Source organism: Camelus bactrianus, chromosome 15 (assembly GCF_048773025.1).
Source record: "Camelus bactrianus isolate YW-2024 breed Bactrian camel chromosome 15, ASM4877302v1, whole genome shotgun sequence".
Classification (NCBI taxonomy): domain Eukaryota; kingdom Metazoa; phylum Chordata; class Mammalia; order Artiodactyla; family Camelidae; genus Camelus; species Camelus bactrianus.
In genome coordinates, this window is record NC_133553.1 from 11,284,951 (window position 1) to 11,310,892 (window position 25,942).

The window sequence follows — 25,942 nt, forward strand, 5'->3', positions numbered from 1 at the left end:
AATTGAAAGTTTTCATAATTGTGGGAGCCCGTGATTGGGTTAACAAATTGTAACAGATCCCAGCCCCTTATCTCCTTAAAGAAGATGTGCTTAGTAACTGCTTTTAGGTTTTAGCAATGACCCAGGTCCCTGGCTATAAACGCTGGGTGTGCCTGCTGTTAGTCTTCTATCCCCAAAACAGCCTTGGGATGGAATGATAAAAAGCTGCAGACTCAGAAGTGAGAAAGCTGGGTAGCCAATGACTGGAAAGATCTCCTGAGGGGGGCAACATAAGACAGGCACAGCCACCTGAGTCCAAGTTTTTAAGCAGCTGATTCTCAAATGTTCTGCCCTGATAAGCTGAAAGGCTCAAAACCCACGAACGTGATTCACCAAAAAGGGTCTTCTGACCTTGAGCCCAACACCAACAATAAACAAAGCCTTTGTACTCATTGTGATCCCACCCTGTCCTTCCCTAAATTCCTGCATTCCTCCTTTGACTGTACTCAATAAATGTGGGAGATTTGAGAGGCTTGAGGCTCCCAACTCCCTCTCTTCACTTTTCCACAGAGTCTTGAGTAATTTATTCCATCTCGGTGGGACTTCTGCTTGCCAGAACCCACAACTGGTGACGAACCTACAATAATATGATTTGATAATAAAGATTTTACACTTTTCCCTAACATTAATCAATGTACAGAATATTTTATTTACAATACAGAGTGTTGTAAAAATTGGCTGCAAAAATAATCAGAAATAGTTGAACACTTTGTTGTTTTGATCGAGTTTAAACTTGTTGTTCAACTTATGCAATATCCTTAGGAAATGATGTTAATAACACTAAGTTGACACAAGAATTAGTGAATTTGCTTAATTAGCACAGATTTGAAACTTTTAAACTTTTGCTTCAAATTCAAAAAAAGCATGAACAAGTTTTATCATTATAAACAAAAATAGTAAAAGAAAAATTTTTGGCACTTAATTCAGATATTGAAAAGTATAAGTTTCTTTGGAACAACTTAGTCATGTGAATCTACATTTTCAACGATAAATTGTTTGAAGTCTCAACTAAGATCAAATATTTTTGATGAAAATTTAGTGATCCAATCAAGATGTAAAAGACCTACTAGGTTTCAAGGAATTGGTTTAAAAAAGTAAAATAGATAAATAAGTTTATACTGTATAGCACAGGGAAATATACTCAATAACTTATAGTAGCTCATGGTAAAAAAGAATAAGAAAATGAATATATATATATATATATATTCATGTATGACTGAAGAATTGTGCTGTACACCAGAGATCACATAACATTGTAAACTGACTATACCTCAATTTAAAAAAAAAAAATTACAAAATTTATTTAATAAATATAAAGTGAACACATAGTTCCAAAAACTTGAAAAAGTTTTTAAAAAAAGTAAAATATCTCAATCTTGTCATATTGTTTAAATGTTAGAATGATAATATCCTGGATATGTCAGATTAAATAAAATACATTAAAATTATATCTAGCCCTTTTTAACTCTTTTAAATGAGGCTACTAGAAATGTTTAAATAACATATGTGGCTCAAATTTTATTTCTATCACACAGTGCTATTCTACGCAAGAGTAACTAAAGATAAACATAATTAAGTTCTTGCAAGAGGAGCACATGCTTGAGAACATCGCTATCAACTACTAAAAATTTACCCTGTAAGTTCACTTTACAATAGCCCATCTCAGTAACTGCACAACACACAGTGAAGAAGTCTCAGCACCAGAATATAAATTTGCCCAAGAAAGATTCCGTGTTTGCAGATGGATGGGTAAAAACATACAGAAGGAGGCAAACTTCAGTAGTATAATGGCTTAAAGTGTCTTTCATAAAAAACTAAAACATGAAAGACCCATACTCTAGGAAACTAGTTGCAGAATATAACAGAAATGAATTATAAAAACATAACAAGAGTAATAAAATTAGGTGCTTAAAGTAAAGATACAAACTATACAACAGCAAAAAAAAAACTATATCTAAATTTTACATCTTTGCTGCAACAGGGATAAGCATCTCATATACTATACTAACGACATCATAAGGGTGGACTCACATGAAATAATAGAACGGCAAAGCAAAAGTATAGTACTTTTAAAGTAAATGAATGGAGTTGCAAGTTGTTAGAGAACAGAAACAAGTCTTGTGCATTTTCATGCTTCCCTCAGAAGCCCAGGAGTGTACATATCACATAATACTAAAGTTACTTCTTTATAATTTACTAAGTGCAATATTTTAAATGTTTAAAGTTATTCATAATTTTAGTCTTATCAAGAACAAAAAGTTAAAATAACACTTAAAGTGCCTAAATAAGTTTTTTAAAAGTATATAAAACAGCATGAGAAATGTATATTCAAAACAACATAGTACATAAGAATAGACATATACACCAATGAAACAGTACTGAAAGTCCAGACTTTAAGCCATAAATCTATTTTCAAGTGATTTTGATTAGGGTGCCAAGTTCATTCAATAGAGAAAGAAAGGTCTCCTCAACCAATTGTGCTGGAGCAACTGGATTTCCACACATAAAAGAATGAAGTTGACCCCTGCCTCACACCATATACAAAAGTTAACTCAACATGGATCAACAATCTACATATAAAAGCTAAAATCACAAAACTGTTATGCAAAAACACAGGGGTAAATCTTCATGATCGTGGATTGTCATGATCATGGCAGTAGCTCTTAGATATGACACCAAAGTACAAGCAACAAAAGAAAAAATAGATAAATTGGACTTCATCAAATGTCAAACTTTAAAATAAATAAATAAATAAAACTTTTGTACATCAATATATTATCAATAAAGTAAAAAGTTAACCTACCTAATGGGTGAAAATATTTGTAAGCCATATATCTGATAAGGGTTTAACATCTAAAATATATAAAAAATTTGTATAACACAACAAAAAGGCAAACAAGTTAATTTTAAAATGGGCAAAGGTCTGGAATAGACATTTCTTAAAAGGAGATATATAAATGACCAGAAAGCACATGAAAAAATGCTTAACATCATCAGCCATTAGAGAAATGCAAATGAAAATCACACTGAGACACCACTTTGTGCCTACTGGGGTAGCCATAATTATTTTAAAATTTTAATACTTTTTTTAAAACAAAATATAAGCACTGGCAAGGATATGAAGAAACTGTAGCTTGTTGGTGGTAATAAAAGCAATACATACACTGTGGAAAATAGTTTGGTGTTTTCTAAAAAAGATAAAAACAGAATTACTATATGACCCTCAAATTCCATTCCTAGATATATACACAAGATTTGAATAAAGCCTCTAAAAAATATTTATACACCAACATTCATTGCAAGCCTTATTCACAACAGCCAAAAAGTGAAAATAACCCGTGTTCATTAACAAATGAATGGATAAACAAAATATGATATATGCATACAATGGACTGTTATTCAACTATGAAAATGAATGAAGTTCTGACACACATTCTACAACATGGATGGACCTGGAAAACATTATGTTAAGTGAAATAAGCAAGGCAAAAGGGACAAATATTGTATGAGTCTCCACTTATATGAAATATCTAAAATGAACAAATTCATAGAGACAGAAAGTAAATTTGAGGCTACCAGATTCAAGAGGAGGAGAGAACAGAGAGTTAATCTTCAAAATAACTCACTACCCCTACAAGCTAGGTAAAACAGATAATATAAAACAGCAAACGGATAACTGGCACTCTGTACCTCCACCAGTAATTGGAAACAATTTACAGGAAATGAACACAGCAATGTTTCTCCTGCATCAGGATCACCTGAGGGCTTGATAACCCACACTACCTCCTCTCGGTGTTACCCAAGAAGGCTACATTTCTAACTAGTTCCCACAGGAGGCTGGCACTACTAGTGGTAGGGGACCACACTTTGAGAGCCACTAGTAAAGATAATTTACAGATAAATACAAGATAAATTAATGAAGAGTATGAATGAAATCTGTGGTGCCAAAACAACACAGTCTAAGAACATGGAGTTCTAATGCCTCCCTTAGTTTTAAGTTCAAGTGTCTAGGAACTAATGGCTTGTAAATAATGCTTCATAATTTGTCTTTTCCACCATTCTAGAGACTGCAAATTTGAAGTTACAGTTTTTGACAGGGATCTAATTTATACTGTATATTAAGAGCAAAGATGTGTTTTAGATGATAAATAAGGAGAAAAGGCTGAAATCTTTTGTAGACATTGTAAAGCCTAATCAAAATTGTACTCTGGATAGATGGCCAACCCACCTTGGAAGTGAACCAAGAGAGTACTTAAAGCAAAGTCAAGACTTTTCTTAAGGAAAAAAAAATTGAGTCCGCTATACTAAAAATATGGAGAATATAAATATTTCTATACTATAAGCATTGGAAGAAAGCTCTTAGAAAAGTTTTCAAAACTGTTATTATCAAATACTCAATGAAACCAAAGAAAATCTTCAACCATGTTTCCATGAAATAACATATTTGGCACAGTGGAACCTGTGCAGAAATCCTCCCACTTTAATTAGTGCAAGATGAATCTGCTGGGAACTAAACAGAATATACTACAAAGGGAATTACTGGATATAAACTAACTTCTGTTCAACAGAGTTACATGCCCACATCCTCCAAAGTGGTTTTATATTGGAAAGATTTTTAAAAGATGGTGACATACAAGTATGAGGGAAAGAGCATAGAAGAATTCCAATCTTCAATAAAGACAGCTAATTTTCCTTGGTGAAATGGCTAATTCCAGGGCTAGAGCAGAGAATGCACAAGATGAGCCTGGGACATCCTGTGGTACTAGAAAGCCAGTCAATCCTCAAAAAGTGATGGGCCAGAAGCCTTCTTGAAGGGGTTCCCTAGGGCCAAACTATAATAATTATAGCACAAAAATAATGATGGTAATAGATTGAATCCATAGAATAAGAATCTGTAAGTACATTTGACATAAGTAAAATAAAAATCCTCAAGGCTATTCTGATATAGATTTAAAAATTGAACACATACCTAAGAAGGAAAACTTTTCTTTTTTTTTTTTTTTTTGATTGAATATAGATTTATTCAGAGAGATACACTGAATGGCAAGAGAAAGACCATGAGGTGTAGGGTTTGGGTGCTCAGATTAAAAGTAGGTACACACTCCATAGACAGAATGCGGGCTGTCTCCAAAGAGGGAGAGAGGGAGTGGCTGTGAAGGCGCCATGTTGCTGGTTTTTATGGGCTTGGTGGTGAAAGCTTTTCTTTATAGGAGATCCAACCAGTAAATGCAGAAGGAATGACGGAAACAGAAAATCACCATTTGGCAAACACCACGGTATTAATATCATTTCAGGTAAGAATCATCAATGAAAATAAAAATTAGAGAGTATGATGAAAAACAAGATAATTACCTGGCCACAAAGTGTTTTCCTACAGAACACTTATTAATTACAAAGGAAAAGCACAACTACAGCATACAAGCCCAATTGTATCACTTAAACCAAGTGAACAAGTTAGCATCACTGGTAATTGTACAAATCAGTAGCACGTGCCTCCTAGTAAGCTTAATAACGTCACTTGTAGAGTTCTCTTAACCAAAAATTTTTAACATTCATTGAATCATGGGGAAACCACACAAATCCAAATTGTGGGGCATTCTACAAAATTATTGACCAGTACTCTTCAAAGTATAAGAGTCGTGAGAGACAAAGAAAGATTTTGGAATGGTTTCAGATTAAAGAAAACTAAGAGGGGACATGACAACTAAAATGCAACTGCATCAGATCCTGGACAGAGGGAGGACATTACTGAGACAACCGGTGAAAACTGAATACAGCCTGGAGACTAGGTAACAGTATTATATCAGTGTTAGTTTCCTGATTTTGATAACTACACTGTCACTGTGTAAGCTGTTAACATTTGGGGAACCTCGATGAAGATTACATGGGAAAACTTTGCAATATTTTGGTAGTTTTTTCCTGAGTTTGACCAAAAAATAAAAGTAAAACCACACACACACACACACACACACACACAAAAACAAAGTTAATAAATCAGAATAAAATCTTGCTTTTATATCATATCAAGTTATTTCTTTACCTGTGAAGAAACTATTACTGTTGACCCAGACTTTCATTGGGATAATAAAAAAAAATGACATGTGCTAGGGCAGATACTCAAGTTAAGTAACTTAAACTACCATTGCTTCTTCCTAAAGGAACGAGAAAAAGAGAAGCCAAGAAAATCAGAAATAATCTTATATAATTTCTGCCAACATTTTTATAATAGTTTTCAACTGGCTGCAGTATTACCCCCTTAATGACAGTTGAAGATGTTTTGTGAGTCAGTAACTATACACGACTGTAGCACAATGGCATCACAGTGGGGTAGGGGACCAGAAAAGCACGGGGCTCTCTCACCAATGAGTTGTCTTGTCCAAAACAAATACTAATGGCACCCTGACTGACACACACCCCTAGAGGAAGGTGGAGAAGTTGATCGTGGGCAACAGTGAAGAGCTCGTTTGTTACCACTGTCCCAGGTCAGTCTGAGAGGCCCAGATCTGCAGAAACTCCTGCTCAGGAAGGGCCAAGGGCTTGCCATCAGTCACACGCCCCTGCAGGCAATCAGCTGTGACTTTAAACTGAGCTCTCCTGTGCTCCTTGAAGTACGAGGAGGGAAAATGTAAATCAGAAGACTTTCCTAGCTACAGCAGGTAAGACACTTTCTCAGCACTCATGAATGAGTAGCATGTACACCAAGATACTCACTGCAGCATTTTTTATACTGAAAAGCACTGGGAACAAGTTAAACATCCAGTAGGTAAGCTATAACATACCTCCACTGTGCCAGGAGAGCTGGGGTAGGTTTAACGGCTCTCTTGTTAGTAAACACTAAGTCACAGGCTGCAGATGTGCTGAATTTCTATCAGAACAAAGAATTTTCATCTTTAAAGGACTCACCTTTCAGATAAGGTTGCATGAGCATATCTGTAGCGCTCAGTTCCTGGAGGTACAGCTCCTGAGTCACAGGGCATCGGCACCTTATTTCAACAGATAATCCAAAAAAGGCTGCATAAATGTACAACTCCCAGCAATGGGGAGAGGGGAGTGAAGGAGCACAGAGAAAGACAGGTCCCTCCTGTAACTGGTCACGCCCAATAAGGGACGAGAGCACAACTACAGCTTTTGTAACTAAAACACATCAGGAAAGCTATGAGCCTGCCCCAAGTTGGTGTTAAGGAGCAATTACAGAAAATACAAAACTGTGGGAGCACAAACTTGGGTTAACAAACTTTGATATTGTAATGATTGTTTAACCAAATCATATTCTCACCTTTATGTAAACACATAAGAAATGTATAATCAAAACCCATGCTTTCTGTGTTTGTCATTATACTGCTCCTTCAAAGCAAAATGTCCAAAAGCACAAAAGACTGAACTCTTGGTACCAGTCACCGCCTTAACTGAGGGACTTCACTCAGCTACCTTGAAGCTGCTGTGCTAGCAGGGACCCGCTACGAACTGTCTCCTCGCCGTGAAAAGCAGAGACATGCTTTGCTCACTTTGCTTAGTTCAAGGTCATAGACTCAGGGCTGCTTCTGCTTATGGAAAACCATAGCTCATCCCTCGCCCTAACCGGCAGGACGTGCTTGGCTTACCAGGCGCAGGTGGATAGTGTAGGTCACTCCTGCTCACAGAAAACTGACTTAGCCCTCAGCTAGGGGCAGCTGGGCTGCTTTGTGTGCTTAGATCATTTCTGATCATAGTATGGAGACTCTGTGGTGGCCTGGGGTTTCATTATCAATTATTCAGAAAACTGCAACCTTGCTCATGATTGTTTGAGGCTTAAAATAACCATTTGTATTATCAATATTGTAACCTTCTAAGTATAAATTAAGATTATAATGTTTTTGTTTTTCATGAACTGAAACTGCTGACCGGCATCCCTGCACATACACCATACCCCTTACTCATTCCTATGATGTATTTCATTTTGATTTATTTTTTGACTATTCTCAATAAATATAAGAGCTTTGGAACAGCTTGGGAGTTAGTCTCTGGCTCCCTCTCACTCTATTTACCTGATAAAGTCTTGAGAAAATTCACTCTTCTACAGTGGGACTTTTGCTGGAGAAAACCCATGACAAACAGAACTCACACAAAAATATAGTGATCGAGAAAAAAATGAAATTTTCATAGCTGAACTCACTCAGTTCAGTCTAGTAAGAAAGCTAACCTCACAAAGTCCTTTTATATTATCTTTTGTTTAATTTGTAAATTATTTTTTATGTAAAGACTGAAGCAATGAACAGGTGGTGTTGTTGTTTTGACAAATTAGAAATTTGTCGCAACGTAAGTCACCAAATCATGGGGGAGGGTACAGCTCAAGTAGTAAAGTGCAACCCCCAGTGCCGCCTCTAAAAATGAGGAAACCTAGTTACCTCTTCCCACCAAAATAAAAAATACTTATGTAAACCAATAATAAATAAATAAATTTTTAAAAAATCATCAGATCATCCATCCCTCACCAATCTGAAATACTGCCTGCGATAAATACCTATGTATAGTGGGGTCTCTTTTTCAGTAATTTACTCAATTCATCCTAAAGTGTTGGTGTTGTTGTTGTTGTTGTTGTTGTTGTTGTTGTTGTTTTGACAGGAAAGTAGGATTTATTGGTGGTTGTGTGGAAGGAGGGGACAGCACCAAGGCTCTCATGAGTGCAGGGCCTGCCATTTGTCCAGGGGGCCACAATTTGAGATGTAGTTGACCCTGCAGCCATCCGGGATGAGCCACTTTTCTGCCACCATGTTTTCAAATTCATTTGTGTTAAACTTGATAAATCCCTACTTCTTTGAAATGTGGATCTTCTGGTGACCAGGGAACTTGAACTTGGCCCTGTGCACGGCCTCAATCACATGCTCCTTGTTCTGCAGCTTGGTGCCAATGGACATGATGACTTGGCCAATGTGGACCCTGGCCACCATGCCCTGGGGCTTTCCAAAGTCACCCCGCATACCTGTCTGGAGCCTTCAGAGGAAAGCTGTTCATATTCATCTGACACCATTTGGCCACAGAGTGGGAACTCATCCACTTTTGCCTTCTTCCACCCCAGGTCAAAGATGCGGATCTTAGCATCAGGGACACCTCAGCAGAAGCATGGCTGTGGGTGTGGCTTTTTCTTACAGCACTGGTAACACCAGGCGGGGTGGCGGCCCATGGTGACACCAGGATATTCAGTGGTGCACAGAAGGGAAAGAACTAAAGTGTTTCATTTACTATCATCTCATGATACTTTTTTATATCAGAAACAGTCCTTTTTAAGATTGAAAAGCACACCTAGAGGCTTCAGAATGCAAAGCTTCTTAAAGGACTAATCCAGAAAATAAAGTCTGGAATTCTATTATTTCTGTTGAAAAAGAAGTTGGCATGATTTCTCTCTCCTTTTTTTCATCAAATGCAACATGGATACAGCAGGGAGGCCAGGAGCTTGGAAACACCTAGATTAGCATCAGGACCCTGCGCTGGTTGCATGATCCTGGGCAATTACTTAAATTTTCTGATCTTCCATTGTTTTCACCTATAAACAAAGTCCAAACATCTGCACATTGTTTCCTTTTTCCCATTTATATCCCCTTCTCTCTTTTTCTAAGTATAGGTAATCACATTTCAAGTGGATACACATTTTAGAGAAATTATCCTGCAGGAAAAAAAAAGTGAGAATGTTCTCAATGTACTATTCTGAAAAGATTTCTAAGATATACTGTGATTTTTTTTAAGTCTATATACTATGTTCTATTTTTCCATATAATGGGAGAAAAATGCCACTATACATTTATATCTGTGTGTGTATATGCAAAAAATAGTCAGGAAAATTATTTTTAAGTTTATATAAAAATATTTCCTTTTTAACAATTTCAGACATGTCAAAAAGGGAAAAAGATTGACACTATCTGGATTAAAAAAAAAAAAAAAAAAAACAGAAAAACTGAGGCCCCGGAAAAAAATAACCATGCTAATCAGAAAATGAGTGATTTGAATGAGTTCCACATATCAAAGGCTGACTCAAATGAGGTGCTTTTTCACATTATATGAAAATGAATGCCTCTGTTTGACATTATGGTCAAATCCAGAAAAGTTTTTTCTTTGTTTTTCTATAATATTTCACTTTACTCTGTTCTAATTCTCCAGATTACCTATCTACCTTCAATCTACTCTTTGGTTTGTAAATAAAGTCTTTATTCTTAAAAATTTAGATCATTTTAAAATGAATTAAATTGATGAAATTATATATATCATTTACATAATCTATATTCATATGTAGCACATATTTTAGAAATAATAAACTACAACACAATGGAAAAGAAGGGTGGAAAGGAAAGTAGCGAAGACTTTTAATGCAAACTAGGCATCTTCTATTTTGTTGTACAAGCAATAGGGAGCCACTGAAAGTTTTGACAAGAATGGGACATAATATGAAGAAAGTAATGTTTTTGAAGAATGAGTGTAATCACAAAAACTAGATTATTCATAATAGCCAAAAATTGGAGAAAATCAAAATGACCATCAACTGAAGAATGAATAAACAAAATGTGGTATCAGCATACAATGGATATTACTCAGACCTAAAAGAATGAAGTACTGATACACAATACAACATAGAAGAACCTTGAACATTATGCTAAGTGAAAAAGGCCAAATATAAAAGGCCATATATTGTATGATTCCACTTATATGAAACGTCCAAAATAGGCAAATTCATAGAAATAGGAAGTAGATTTGTGGTTGCCAGGGAACTGGGAAGAGGGGAGATGGGAAGGAACTGTTAATGGGCTTGGGGTTTCTTCCTGAGGTGATGAGAATGATAAAGCATTCAATAGTAGTGATGGGTGCAAAACTTCATGGATAAACTAAACCCCACTAAAATGTATACTCTGAAAGGGTAAATTTTCTGGCATGTGAATTATATCTCAACAACACAGAAAAGGTGTGTGTGTGTGTGTGTGTGTGTGTGTGTGTGTGTGTAAAATACTACAGGTAAGAAAAATAGAAAGCAACCATATTGGTTTAGCAATGAATACGTAAAGGCCATCAGGGCTTCTATTGTTAAGCCCATCTAGGGAGCACCATTCAGATAACCAGACTCCACAGAGGACCTCTCACAGGGTCCCCATGGTGGAATATAGCCTGGGACTCTGAATGAGTAAGTGTAAGCAAAGGGGCAAAAGGACTGTCAATAACAATAAATATATGAATATGAGGAGCAAGGAAATAAGACAAAAATAAATCTCTTTTCTCTTTAATTGAAAATGAAACATTCACAAAGAGGAAATTCAACAGAATTCAATACTTACCATCTTTGGATTAAGAAATAAAGGCAATCTGTAGTCTCTTACCCAGACTTTTTCAAATTTTCAACAATAAGCTTACCTGTATAAGGAGGAAAATATATAAAAATGTATTTGTCTTTATTAACAAAGTATTTTATATCTCAACCATTGAAACCATTCTGAAATACGCAAGCCCTAACCTATTAGAGAGTCAAGCATTGTTAAAGCAAATTTCTTGTGGAATCCATACACTACTGTCTTAATGGGAAAAGTAAAGTTCATAACCTACATCTTCACTGTCCAATATACCAGACAAAAGCTAGTAAGCACTTGACATGTGGCTAAGTCTACACTGAGACATGGTGTAAGTATAAAATATACTCCAGATCTCGGAGTACTAGAAAAAGAATCTAAAATATCTCCTTAATAAGTTTTCATAGTTTCATATTGATTACATGTTGAAATAATAATATTGTGATATATTAAATAAAATATATTAAAAATTAATGTCACCTGTTTCTCTTGCCTTAAGTAACAGGAGAACAGCCTCAGACAGCAATGATGTGAAATTTTTTAGGAGCTTGAAACTCCCAGCTGAAAGCCGCCGCTCTTGCTGGGCCTCACACAGACAGCAAACAGAGCAGTGGGCCAGGGAGCCACACACGCACACGTGTGGGGCAGGACAGCCAACTCCGACAGGTGGTGAACAATGCCCAGGCAAAGTAGAAGTCAGGAGTAGTCCTCAGTAGTGGCCAGAAAGCTTCACGGAGAATCATTTTACCCCCACACTGAAGGGATAAGCCTAAGACCTAAAAAGGAAATTATTTCTCTAAGAATGAGGGGGTCTGGAGAAAACCCCAAAATTAAGAATACTGTCTCCATAACCATTTTTTCTCACTTAAATACCAGAAAATGCTAACTAATCTACAATAACAACAACAACAACAACAACAACAACAACAACAACAACAACAACAACAACAACAAAATTGCTTGGGGTGAAGGAACTGACTCTTTTGAGGCTGATGGAAATGTCTTCATTGTGGTAGTGTTTCCATGAATACAATTGTCAAAACTTATCAAATGAAACCCTACATGGGTGCAGTTTACTGTATATATTATATCTCAATAAAGCTGATTGCAAATAATTAGGAAACAAACAAAAGCAATCACCATTTGCCCTGTGGTGGTCACAATGTAGCTGTCATTCCCTGGGCATGTGCAAATTTGGTCACTGACAGTTTATATCATTGTAAGTTTTGCTGAATTATGTGTACTTTGGGTACACACATGTCACATTTATGACCCAATTTTTAATATCCTCTAAAAGATTACACTATGATTCAGCATTAAAAAAAAAATTGATGCTTGCAAAAAAGCACAGAAAGGCAGCAGTGGGGACTAAGTTTGATATTCATGAAGCAAATATTTGTGATTAGATGAATGAACACAGTTCTATTTTTGTTTTGTTTTATTTTGGGGGGTTTTTTTTTGGACAAAGCAATATCCAAGTACTTATAATGCACTCTATCATACTTTAAGCCAGCATTTTTCTTCCTTATTGACAAATAAAATAACAATTTGTCTTATAATTGATCATGTGGTGGGCAGAATTCTAAGATGGCTCCCAAGATTTTAACACCCTGGTTTACACACCTTCTCAAAGTTATTCAACCAAATAGTAATCTAAATGCTGCTGTGAAAGGATTCTATCAATGTAATTAAAATCCCTAATAAGCTGACTTTAAATTACTGAGATTACTGTAGGTTGGCCTGACCTAAAAAATCAGTTCTTATGAGAACACTGTCTTTAAATAGCAAACAGCCATGCTGTGAACTGTGCATACAGAAGGCCATGTGGGAAACTAAGCGTGGCCTCCAGGAGCCTCTAGGGGAGTGTCTGTTACTCCCAGCCAGCAAGCAAACAGGAATGCCATTCCTACAAAGGCAAATAATTGAATTCTGTGAACTACCAAGTGAGACTGGGAGAGGACTGTGAGCCTCAGATGAGTTCGCAGCACTGGCTGACACTTTGATTTCTGTCTGGTAAGACTCAGAAGACAGGACCCTGCTAACCACGCCCAGACTCCTGATGGACAGTGACTGTGAGGTGAGCTGCTAAAGCAGCAATGGAAAACTAACACAGAAGGCTTCTTAGATTTGAGGAAATATGGTTTATATTATTTCTCTTAAAGGCTGCTGATATGCTCCATCATCAGTACAATTTCTTACATTTCACATTATTATGAGTGATGTGATTCAATTTCACAAGGCAGCAGGATTAGGTAATACTACTCTCAAAATTTTACAGGTAAAAAACTTTAGAACACATAACAATTTGTTTCCTCCAGCAACTGGGCATACGATTTAGCATATTTGCCTCTGTCTTTCTAAACCAATATCATTCCAAAAATAAATAAATAAGTAAAAATCTTAGTCCTTATCCATTTCAAAAGGAATGAAAATAAAGTTGAATGTGTGGTAAGAAAAGCTAATTTTGAGATCTAGCAAGGCCATATAATTTGAGGCAATCATCTAGTTTCTAAGAACTTCAGGGAACTCAGCTATTAAAAGAAGGACTAGTGGAAATTTAAATCAAGTCTGGAGCCTAATTCATAGCAGAAAAATATACAGACATATATACAGACACAAATGGATAATGACATGCTCTGCCAACCTTATAGAGTGTATAATTAAATGCCATTGCAAATGGCCTGCACTTCAATAGACCTTGTGTGCCAGACACTCATCTATAAATGATATATGAAGTGTACAGACAAGGACTACCATATAGAATAGTGGTGAGGGTTTCCAGCCACAGCCCCAGACCTCCTGGCTGCAGCCCCGGGCCCACCACTGACTGAAGGTGAGGTCTTCGGCATGTCTAGCCCCCCTGTGCCAAACCTTCAGCTGTAAGACAGGGACATGGACAATATTTATCTCCGAGGGCTGTGGTGAGGATTGAATGAGTTAACACATACAAAGCACACAGAAGAGTGCCGGGCACATATTAAGCACTCAAACGCTGACATCAATATTGTTTTCATAATAGTGCCATATTAATATTCACTTCTAAGAAAGACAAACTGTGCATCTATAGAGGATACTAACGGACTGTCCCCCTGGGATGGCTTTTACTTTTATTGTATGAATTTGCCAGGGCACTGTTAAAATTGGTTACTGTGTTTTTTTTTACCTTAGTGAAATGTTTATGGGTTCAAGTACTGTATCTATTTCTGTGTTAAAAATGTAATTGAAACTTACATGGAAACATTAGACACTGACATTCTAGGGCTTTGCTATGCAAAATAGTTTTGAGGACCACCAATTCAGCATCCCCCAGCTGCCTGTTAAAAATGAAAAATCCCAGAAGACAGTATATTTGGCCAATATACTTTATGTTTCTTTTCCATGGGAGGGATAGTGTCTCAGGCTTTTCTCTTCTTTTAATAGTCAGTACTTCCTTTTCTGTGCCTGTAAGGCTCCTGGATGCTATTCAGTCTTTTTTATAGCAGGTGCAATATTATTTTTCAAAATATTTCAAAAATCAAATAACATTATCTAGGCCATAGAAGCCTTTTACAAATGTACTTTTATGCAAATCAGATACTAGGAGGCAATATTCAAATCCAAATAAATGTTGCTTTAAAGCTCATGTTGTTGCTTTATAACCCAAAACAGTGCAAGCTAAGAAGCAGGAGTAGGTAACCAATGCAACATGAAAAATTGATGTCTAAAATTGGGTATTGCTAATTAAGGTTACAAGTTCAAAGCCTTAATTTTTATACACAAGTACTTGAACTTCTGAAATAAGTGGTTTGCATCACCTCATTAGTACAGTACATTGGTTCTCAAATTTTGGGCCCCCAATCATCAGTATCACTTGTGAAAACGTAAGATTTATACTCCTGGGTCTCTCCCTAGACCTGCTGAATCAAATACCAGGATTGGGGACCAGCATCTATGGTCCTACAAGCCCCCAGATGATCCTGATGCTTGCTAAATTGTGGGAACTACTGGAATAGTGGTTCAGGCACAGTACAATTATGCTGAGTTTTTCATCACTAGTTTGAATGCAATTCTGCCTGGTCAAGTATGAAAATGTATGAATGTTGGAAGTAGGACACAAAAATAAGGAAACCCAACATGTATGCCTGCAAGTAAGTGCATCTATGACCAATTATAAAGAATTATGTGATTTAAAGCTGATGTAATTCAAAGTTACTGCACATTTACTTGATTGTCTACTATGTATGTTTGCAGAATTATTTATAAATTTTCTATAACCTTAAACTTTTTACAAAACTGTAAGTATGCAAGCTTACAAGGTAGAAATAAAACCTGTTTGCCTGGTTGATGGCGGTGGGGGGGGATAAAGATAGATAATGTGAAAAAACAGTAAGGTGCCTAAGACAGGATCCTTAGGTCTTAACAGGATTATCTGACTCCCTGTACACCAACCATAAATTCCTATTTACCACAATTTATTTCATTCAGGCATTTTCTTTTTTTTTTTAATTGAGTTATAGTTAGTTTACAATGTTGTGTCAATTTCCAATGTAGAGCACAATTTTTCAGTTATACATGAACATACATATATTCATTGTCACATTCTTTTTCACTGTGAGCTATTCAGGCACTTTTAATCTTTAATAGACCATCATTCAGCACACTGCTTTTAGTGTCTGCATGTAACTTTTGATAAAATTTTACAAAGGCTTTGAATTATAATTCTGGAAGGAGCAAAGTTCAAATGTATATAACTACAGTTAGAAATACAGTATTTAAAACACAACCAAGAGGAAAGAGAAAATCTTCTATGAGACATTTTTAAAGACCAATATTCAGGTTTAGCTCTTTTTAAGGTAACAAAATAAAATTCAAAACTATTTAAATCTCCTAAAGAACAAATAAAAATAACAGGGCACAGACGTCAAAACTATGTTCTCACTGTATTTATTAAATCTAAAACAACTATAAATAAACTAATTAAGGAATAGTCCCATACAAAGTATGCGGAGGAAGGAAAAATGAATTTTATTCTAATGACAAACACTATCTCAGCAAACAAAAATTGTTTAAAAAACCACATAAGAAAAACACTCTGCTTGTATCCACTGACTTACTGTATATCTTAGAGACTAACGAGTGCTGCTTCCCAAATTTTCTGCTACCCATTCCCAGCATGACAAACCGTACATTTCCAAATCTAAATAATATATTTCTGAGGCTTGTCTCCTAAATAAGAATCTCTTTCAAAAGATTTAACTCTAATGACAAAACACATTTTACAGATAGAAAATAATTATTTATAAACATCACTTTGCTCCCTAAGCCTTTAGATTTGACTTACACAGGCTTCTTCTACTGCTAAAGATGTATCTGGGATGCCAGTCCTGATGGTGATACCAAGGGCAAGACTGAATTTAATTTAAAAAATGCAAATTACTGCAAGTTGGTTAAATTACAGGTTTAAATTTCATAATTATTTTGTATAAGAAAATAAACGTGGAAACTGCTTTTCAAGAGTCTGTCAATCTTCTAATATCTGTATAGGATGAAATCTGATTATTTTCCCCTCCTATTTCAGTACTACAATTTTCAATATAAAACTTTTCACTAAAGGGGGAGGGCATAGCTCAATGATAGAGTGTGTGCTTAGCATGCACATGTTCCTGGGTTCAATCATCAGTACCTCCTTAAATAAATGAATAAATGAATAAATAAATAAATTTAATTATCTCCCCCAAAATAAATAAATAAAAACACAAATTAAAAAAAAAAAACCTCCTCCACTGAAACTTAAGAGGCAGCAGCACGGTGACTAAAAGCATAGACCACAGTCAGATGGATCTGGATTTGAATCCTAGTTCTGTGAATTCAAATTCCTAGCTATACATTCTTGGAAAGTTCTCTGAATCAGTTCTTCTCCCATAAAACAGGCTTCTTAGTATCTATTTCATAGGGACTGCTGTGAGAAATAAATAACGTATGTAAATATCCTTAGCAGAGGGTCTGATATATTGCAAACATTCAATAAGTGGTAACAATGATAATCAAAACAAATAATGATCAAATTATTAATTTATCAAATGATCAAATCTACACTTTTATCCGGTAGATTCTCAGCCCTCTCCTAGTTAATTCTTTATAAATAAATAGGGGCAGCTCTGAGGTATAAAATCAATCATCAAAAGAAATAGACGTAGCAGGCACCTTCCTCACCCTTGTTCTCTCCCATGTTTCAACAGCCTTAGTCATTATCCAAACTTGAGAATAAAGACCTGCTCACACTGGGCAGAGGAGATCAGAGGCCATATTTAACACCTGTACTTAATGATAGCGCACCCACGGTGTAAGGCTGATACCATATACTCATTTTTCCAACACATTCAACATGAGAATGGGGACTTAGGTGGAAAAGAAATCAACCAAAAGCATCTTTCAGGAAGTACCTGTTGGATCAAAAGTCTCATTGCTGAGTCAAGAAGAAGAAGGTCACCTTAATGCATCACATGTACCAAAAGAATAGGCTGTTTTATACTTTCTAGAAATGAAGGGAAAAGTTCACATGAAATCTCTATCAACTTTTGTGACTGTCTTCTAATTCATTTAATAAATATTTTTTGAACACCTTTGGACTGACACTACACTAAGCACTTGGATACAAAGATGACAAGATAATAATATTCTCCTCTCGCAGAGCCTATTAGAAAATCGTTCCCTTTTTTTTCTCTCTCATTCATTGGTTGACTTACTATATGCCACTATGTGGCAGCAAATGTTAGGCATTTAGGGGAGGAGAGATTCACTAAAAAGATAAATAAGATAGAACCATTGTCCTCAAAGAACTGACAGGCTAGTAGAAGAGAAAAATACAAATACCTATGTTAAGTGCTATGAAAGCCACATAGATACTGTGCATAATCAGGAGGAAAAACAACTAACTCTACTCACATTAACCAGGAAAGGCTTTCTAAAGAAGATGGTATTTAAATAGAGTCTTAAGGGATAAATGATTCACAGGTGAAAGGAAAACAGTACTCCAGACAGAGGAAATTAGCCAGGTGCAGACACATACATGAAACTATATACATGCACATACACACACACACACACACACATAAACTGCATTAAATATATACATGTTACATACAAATGGAGATACAGTCAGTTTTTAGATGGAATCAGACAGTCATTTGAATTACAACACAGAAAATGATGCAATTGACTACTTTTCCAATTCTCCCAAAGATGGTACACAGCTAATAATATATATATAAGGGAAAAGTTAGCTCCTTCCAATTCCAGCCTTAGAGCATTAGCACTTAAATCTCTCCCTGAAATAAAGGGAGGTTTGAATGCTAGGTTAAATCTGGACTAGAAAAGGCTCTCCCTTAAGCAAAGTATCAATTCGGGTAGGAAAATAAAGGAAAATAGCAAGGGGATCAAATTAGAAGCTCCTTAAATGGACAGGGTTCAATTTTAAACAGTAGGAAAAAAATTAATTCCTCAGTGAGTAATAAAACTTGAAGGAAGAAAGGGAAATCAGACATGATGCAAGGTTTCTCCCAATGATCATTCTATTAACACTGACACTTGCTTTTTCCATTAGTGTGTACTTGACTTTACACATATTTACATATCATGGTGCTCACATTCTGTAAGCCCCCTAACTCTTGCTATACTTTCACGTGAATAGTTTGCCATTTAAAAAAATTAATTCAGGCAGATGGGGTGAATAAATTTTTTTTTAAATTGTATAAAAATTAGTAAAATCTTCCTGGAAACCCTTCCTAGCTTCTGAATAATAAGTATAAATACTTTTACTTTTTGAGTAATTGCCTTATCATCTTAAAAAAAAATCATGAAATCTGTTAATTTTCCTTTATGTCTATGTTTTAAAATGTGGGTTAGAGGCTTATCCATGTCTATGCTTTATCTTTATCAATAATCAGTATTTACACACAATCTAACTGGTAAAGTACCTTATACTACAAAGGAAGGAATCAAATGAGAAACAGAGAATTTAATGATGGAGCAAGTTTTCCCAAACTTGGTATCTTTGACCTTTTGGACCAGATCATCCTTCATCATGGGGTGCTGTCCTGTACAAGGTTTACACCTGGCCCCTACCAACTAGACACCAGCAGCACCCTCTCACACAACTCTCCCCTACTTGTGACCATCAGAAACATCTGCAGATGTTGCCAAATTCCCCCCTAAGGCCACTGCTGCATGCAGGCAGCGTGCTACACTGCTCGGTGGTTATCTCACTTCACCTAACAACATAGTGTCCATGAAATAGTTGTTATTTCCCCAGCTCAACAAATAAAGAAACTAAGGCCAAGAAAATTAAACAACTTGCCAAGAGTCACATAACCAAGTGTGGCAGCCCGTACCGAACCCACACAACGGGGCTTCAGTCCCTGCTCTAGTCACCGTTCTGTTGTCTCTTATTAATGCATCAGCCTTTTTCATGTGACACTTGAAAAGTATTATTTTGAATCTTATCTGAAAATAAAAAAATAAAATTATCCACACAAGAGGAATTTAAATTAAAAGACTCCCAACCTCAATTCAGGATAAACTAACAAGTATTTTTTAAGCACTGACTGTATGTATGCCCAGTACCAACTTTAGGAACTAGAGTGATTCAAAGAAAAAAAACTACATTTATTAAGGATTTGGCTCAAGACCTTTTCCACACATTACCTCTCTGAAGTCTCACAACATCCCTGTGAGGTAGGTATTAATATCGTCGGTGGATGTAGACAGTGTACCAGGTTCTTGTCCCATCCCAGAAAGAATTCTGAGATAAGATGTAGTGGTTAAAAAAGGTAAAGTGAGAATTTATTAAGGGATGGATTGTACACTCTCAAGAGGAGAGCTAGCAGGCTCAGATGAGCAGCTGCCCTGTGTTTCTCTGGCAAGTTAGTTACATAGGGTGTAAAAGTGAATGGGTGGATTATTCATTGGGGAAGGAAGGGTTTGGGGTCAGATTCGCTGATTATCATCCCAAATCCACATTCCCAAAGAGAAAAGGGATTTTTGTCCTTATTTAGTCTGGATCAGAAGTGTCATGGCATCAGTTCATGATGGATACTTCTAATCTGCAAGGCTAATATTAATGAAATGAGGGCATAATGAGAAAAAGTTTCATTCAGACACTGGAAATTCCTGCCTTTTCTCACCTTTCTTTATTGGTCTCCAGGCCACTGATCACCCCTAAATGTGTGACCACTTATGAGCTCAAAGATTCCTGCTTTTCTTTCTCTGCCCATGGACCCCTGGTGCTTACATGATATGTGGTTTCCTGCATTTGGCCTGTGCCCCTGCTTTCTGCCCAATTGCTGCCATTTGGTCTGTGTTCCCCTTTCTCTGCTTATATCTAGCTGTCTGCCTGCTCTAACATTACCTTTTTTCAAATGAAGAAGCAAAGGCTCAGAATAGAAAGGTAGCCCCTGACCTAAGAAGGCTTACAATTCAATTGAAGAGACACACACACACACAAAATGTTTTTTTAAAGACACAGAATAAGTTAAGTATCTCAGTTAACAACACACAGAGGGTGAGAAATACAAATGAGCAGAAGGAAAGTATGAAGGAGGATTAATAAAATGGCCACACTTAGGCTAACAGATTGCTTATTCTTATGCTCACCCTTAAAACGGTCAACTGACATGACTGACCGGTTGCTATTCATGGTTACAGGCCCACTGTTGAAACTGAAGCTATTGATCTTACTGTTTCTACTTTATTCCAGCCATTGAAAGTCATCATCATGCTGGGTCTCTGAGTCCTTCTCCAAGAAGAAGGTCTGGTCACAGAACTGTCACCTAATAAAATACCCTGAATTACCAAGAAGACCACACCTTGAGATAAAGCGATCTAACCACTACCCTCCATAGAACGGATCACCTGAAGGCATCATAACACCATTCTGAGTTTTCTGATGAGAAAATGATTGTGTTGATGGTTATCAATGCTTTATTGTTTGAACTATGGCTCTAGAACCACCCCCATCCACTCCATCCCCAAGGTGGGTACACAGTTTGGAAGGCACTAGCCTGCTGTGAATCCCCTTTGCCTGACAAAGCTATAAAGCTGCCTCTTTTCTTCTAAGCTCCAAGACCCAGTCTCTGAATTCTTTGGCTTGTCAGGGAGCGGGGGCCAATGTTTTGGCAACAAGCATACAGTTAGATTAGTCAGGGAATACTTCTTAAAAAGGGTTTCTAGTATCCTCTCTTAGGAAAGGAAATGCATGAGCAAATTGTAAGAAACTGAGGAGGAGAAACACATCTGAAAACAACAAGAAACAGAAGCGTGGGTACTGAAATGTAAGCTTTGTGATAGCCAATGCAAGCAGCAACTCAGGGAAATGATGAGGAGTGATACGTGCCTTAAAATTCAGATGGAGCAGTAGCTGGATATGAGACTAGCTCTGTGCTTTTAGGGTGCTCCTGCCACAAACACTCTCAGGCATAACTACAGGAATGAACAAAAAAGAGGTGAAGGTGAAGACTAATGGTTGGTAGTGGAAGCTTAGACATATGGAGTCAAACACCAAAATTCATAAGATGGGTGATGGGTCATCTACTTTGCTTTATGTATTTTGTCTCCCCTAAGCAGAATGTAAGTTTCCAGAGGGCAGGGGGCTTTATGTCCTGTTCAGTTAGATCAATGCCTGTCACAGTAGGTGCTCAGTAAATGTCTGCTGCTGAATAAAGGCAGTTTTCAAAACAGTTCACCTATTCAGAAACTAAGGCCACAAATGTATTCAGCATTCAAAAAACAAAAAAACCAACAAACAACAACAACAAAAAACCCAGCAAGCACACACACAGAAATAAGAAGACTATTGTCCTATTCATCGTTATTACAACAACTAACATTTACTGGGCACTAACTCTGAGAAGACACTGTGATCCATTATCTCAATCCTCTTAGCAGCCCTGTGACAGAAGTAGGTAGTATTATTATGATCCCAGGTTTACAAGTTCAGACAAAGAATAAATAACCTGCCCAAGGTCACAAAGCAGCGCAGCTGGAGGAAGCTGGGTCTGTCAACTCCAAGGCTTGCCTCTCAATTACTACGTCACATACACAGAACTACAAGTATACTTCTTAGGCAAAGCTAGGGAAAAGTGGCCAATGAGGAAAGAAAACAGCAAAACAAAACAAAATAGAAACTCCAATGTAGTCAAAAACCATTGGTCTGCCCCTCTCCTATAGCGGCTGCTGTGGAATCTCCCCACCTGAGTACACTGACTACCCCATGCCCAGCACAACTTCAGTGGTTTAAAAAATCCAGATGCTGAAAAGCAGGAACTAGAGTCAAGCATCTAATCAACATTTCAAAGAGCGGTAGATAACAAGTGGTAATGCCCCAGGGCCACAGCCCGAAGAAGAAACGATGGCTGTGACCTCAGACTAAGGCTGACCTCAGACTTTCCCAAGCCCTGCTCCCAGTGTCTGCCTCTTCCCTCCCTCCTATGCCCTGCGTGTCTCTCCCCACCTCTGCACCTCCTCTCTCCCACTAAATGGCCTTCACAAACACTCTGAAAATTTTTGTTTCCTGCTCTAAATTTCTCATCTAGTAAGTTAAATTTGTAATATTTCTCTAATGAAAAGAAGTCTACCTGTAGACAAGTAGAAAAATGTTCTCTGAATGTTGCAGCATCAGTCCAAAAGGCACATTATCAAATTCACACAGTAGTCACTAAAGAGACCACCAATCAAACAAATTAAAACTGACATCCCACATATTTATTTATGTAGCCTTCTGGTGTTACACACATTGTAAGTACACAGGAGGACATTAAACCCACTAGATAGACTCTGCTCTTCTCCCATTAGTCCAGTAACACATCCATGACTGCAAAGTTCTGAAAATCTCTAAAATGGAAAGATTTTTAACTCCAGAAGCATGATTGCAATCGTTGCCAACAAACAAAAATATTTAAAATATTGAATTTGCTTAAAAAACTAGAATATTCATTAAATTAACTACTTAGAGATGCACTAATACATAAGCTAATTTAATTTCTGCATTTACACCAAAATCTAAAGCAAATGTGCCTTAAAAGCAGTCAGAGAGTAAGCCAGAAAGAGAAAGAAAAATACCATATGAGATCTCTCATATGTGGAATCTTAAAAAAAACCAAACAAACAAAGCATAAATACAGAACAGAAATATACTCATAGACATAGAATACAAAATTGTGGTTGCCAAAGGGGTGGGGGGTGGGAAGGGATAGATGGGATTTCAAAATTGTAGAATAGATAAACAAGATTATACTGTATAGCACAGGGAAATATATACAAGATCTTATGGTAGCTCACAAAGTGTGACAATGAACGTATATATGTTCATGTATAACGGAAAAAGTGTGCCCTACACTGGAATTTGACACAACATTGTAAAATGATTATAAATCAATAAAAAATGAAAAATGTTAAAAAAAAAAAGCAGTCAGAGAATGAAGACAAGACTTGGCAAGATAAAAAGTAGTAAGAAATATATCTCAAACATTTCTTTCTGCCTTTGGATTTTTTTCACACATTTATCTTAAACATAGAATTCTATTAAATAAACAGACTATGAAAGCAAATTCATATTGCTCTCAAAATAGAAATACTTCCCAAATACAAAAAAAAAAAAAAATCAAGAAGCATTTATTTCTTGAATTGGTCAGCTGAACACTGATTATGCCAAACCTAATGAAGGAAAGGAAAATTATTTCTGAAAACGGATCCTGTATGTAATAAATATTAAGCATGAAAAGGGAATGTCCACCCCACCTTCACATCATTTTAGGAAAAGGAGAAAATCAAAATTCAGTTACAACAAAAAATCACCTGAATAAAATTCCATCAATCATAGTTTGCAATGTAATGATACAAATTAATCTTATTAAACTTCTTCATTTTTTTTTAAGCTTTTCATTTCCAAGCATTAAACCAAAGGATGTTAAAAACTTGATAACCCAATTACATCCTGGTATTTCCAAATGGACAATTTAAGCCAAAGTCACTTTCAGAGCTAATCAATGAATTCATCAAAAAGCATCCTTTCTGATCTAAGCATACTGAGGTCTTTGGAGATGAATGGAAACTCTAGTTATGTTCAAATCAGTCTTTCTTTTCTGTAAATAATAAGCACAGTAGTTCTGTCATTTCTCTACTTTTTAAGATTTTTAAATAATATGTTAATGAATCACACACTAGTACAGATGCTTTTGAAAACACTGTAGAATTACTTCAGTTTTATTTGTCAAACTCCAGGGCTGAGTTTAAGTGTTGGGCAACATAAAGCCTGACTTTAGCCTTCTGTCTGCGTCACACTGTAAAAGACCTTTAACTCACATTAATAGTGTGGGGCCACGCTGTCCTATGCGAGGCGCTGGGAGAGCTCTGCAGGTGCTTTATATTATCTCATTTAGTCCTAACAGCCCTGGGAAGGACATGGTTTTTCCATCCACATGTCATGAGGCCCATAGTAAAAAAGGATAAGTAACTCATTCCAGGCAACATAGCTAAAAATGACAGTGCCTTACTAATGAATCTTCTGCCTCCACAGTGTGAATATAAGTTTTGAGGGAAATGAGAAGAGAACTAGCAGCACGGTGCTGGCTCCAGGTATGCATAGTGCTTCCAACCACGAGATTGTTGCAAATTACCCACTACTACTAGTGAGGCAAGTCCTTCTCAGACATAGAGGATGTCATGCAAAGGTCTATTACTAGACCCTTAACTGACATTTTAGCATGACATTTAGTCTCATAAGATACATACATTCTTCCAAAAACAAACCAGCAATGTGTCTTGATACTTTACATTTGGCCCAAAATATTGATGCATTCAACGTATTTTCCTAGGGTGATCTGCTCAGAGGAAAGCCTAAGTGACAGAAAAATATTCTGCATCATTAATATTCCCTAAGTTCATAGCTGTCATGCAGAAAGGAGCATCCAGCATGACTCAGGCTCCCACAGACACAAGCTCAGCACGTGCTGCCTCCTGCCTGAAGCACCCAGGTCTCCAGTAGCCAAACTTCAGCTGGAAAAAAAGGTGACAGAAGCTACACAGCAAAGCAACAGACACTTCATGCTATCTGACTGATCTGCCAGCTGTCCTTTAGGTGATGGGGGAAAAGCAAAATATAAGATACTCAAGCAGTAAGGACTCTTGTGCATTTGTATTATTTTTCAAAAGCCTGCATTGCAGGATAGCACAACACAAACATAGGATCTTGTATTTACTTATATCAACTTACAATTTTAGAGAAATCAATTGTTACTCAAAACTTTTTAAGAGAATATTTTAGAAAAACTGTTATACATTGGTTTTTCTCTCAGGATCCAGATCAAGGACAGATGTTCCCTCAAATAATTCATAAATTCTGAAGGTAGAGTAGGAGGACATTTTAAATATATTTGTGGGTAAAAGTATAATTATTAGAAAATATATATCCCATAGTGTTCAGGAAATGTCATGTTGATTTAGGAAATACACTCTAAACACATGTGAAAGGGAGCATGAGAAAGTGCCCAGGAGGGGTCAGGAGAAAGCAGGGAAAACCTACAACTACATGAAAGCATACAACTTGCTGGGTTTCTACTTAGTGGGAA

The 25,942-nt window shown here is 36.6% G+C and overlaps 1 protein-coding gene and 1 pseudogene across 6 annotated transcripts in view; both read right to left on the bottom strand.

Moving 5' to 3' along the window:
* The window catches only part of LOC141573439 (junction-mediating and -regulatory protein-like), a 189,095-nt gene that overhangs the window by 153,108 nt on the left and 10,045 nt on the right, over nucleotides 1-25,942 (bottom strand). For 2 of the 6 annotated variants that reach the window (XR_012499128.1, XR_012499126.1), the window contains exons 4-5: nucleotides 11,334-11,409; nucleotides 6,943-7,022 (exon numbers count right to left, since the gene is read on the bottom strand). The exons of 1 other annotated variant lie outside the window; for it this stretch is intronic. Coding sequence is in view for 2 of the 5 variants with exons in the window: in XM_074341577.1 (XP_074197678.1) it covers nucleotides 6,943-7,022 (80 nt within the window). In the remaining 3 variants the exon portion in view is untranslated. Of the gene's footprint in view, nucleotides 1-6,942; nucleotides 7,023-11,333; nucleotides 11,410-11,822; nucleotides 12,119-25,942 lie in introns of all 6 variants that reach the window. 3 more of the 6 variants (XM_074341577.1, XM_074341578.1, XR_012499127.1) reach the window with 2 other exon arrangements.
* On the bottom strand, nucleotides 7,448-10,789 carry LOC141573438 (large ribosomal subunit protein uL16-like; annotated as a pseudogene).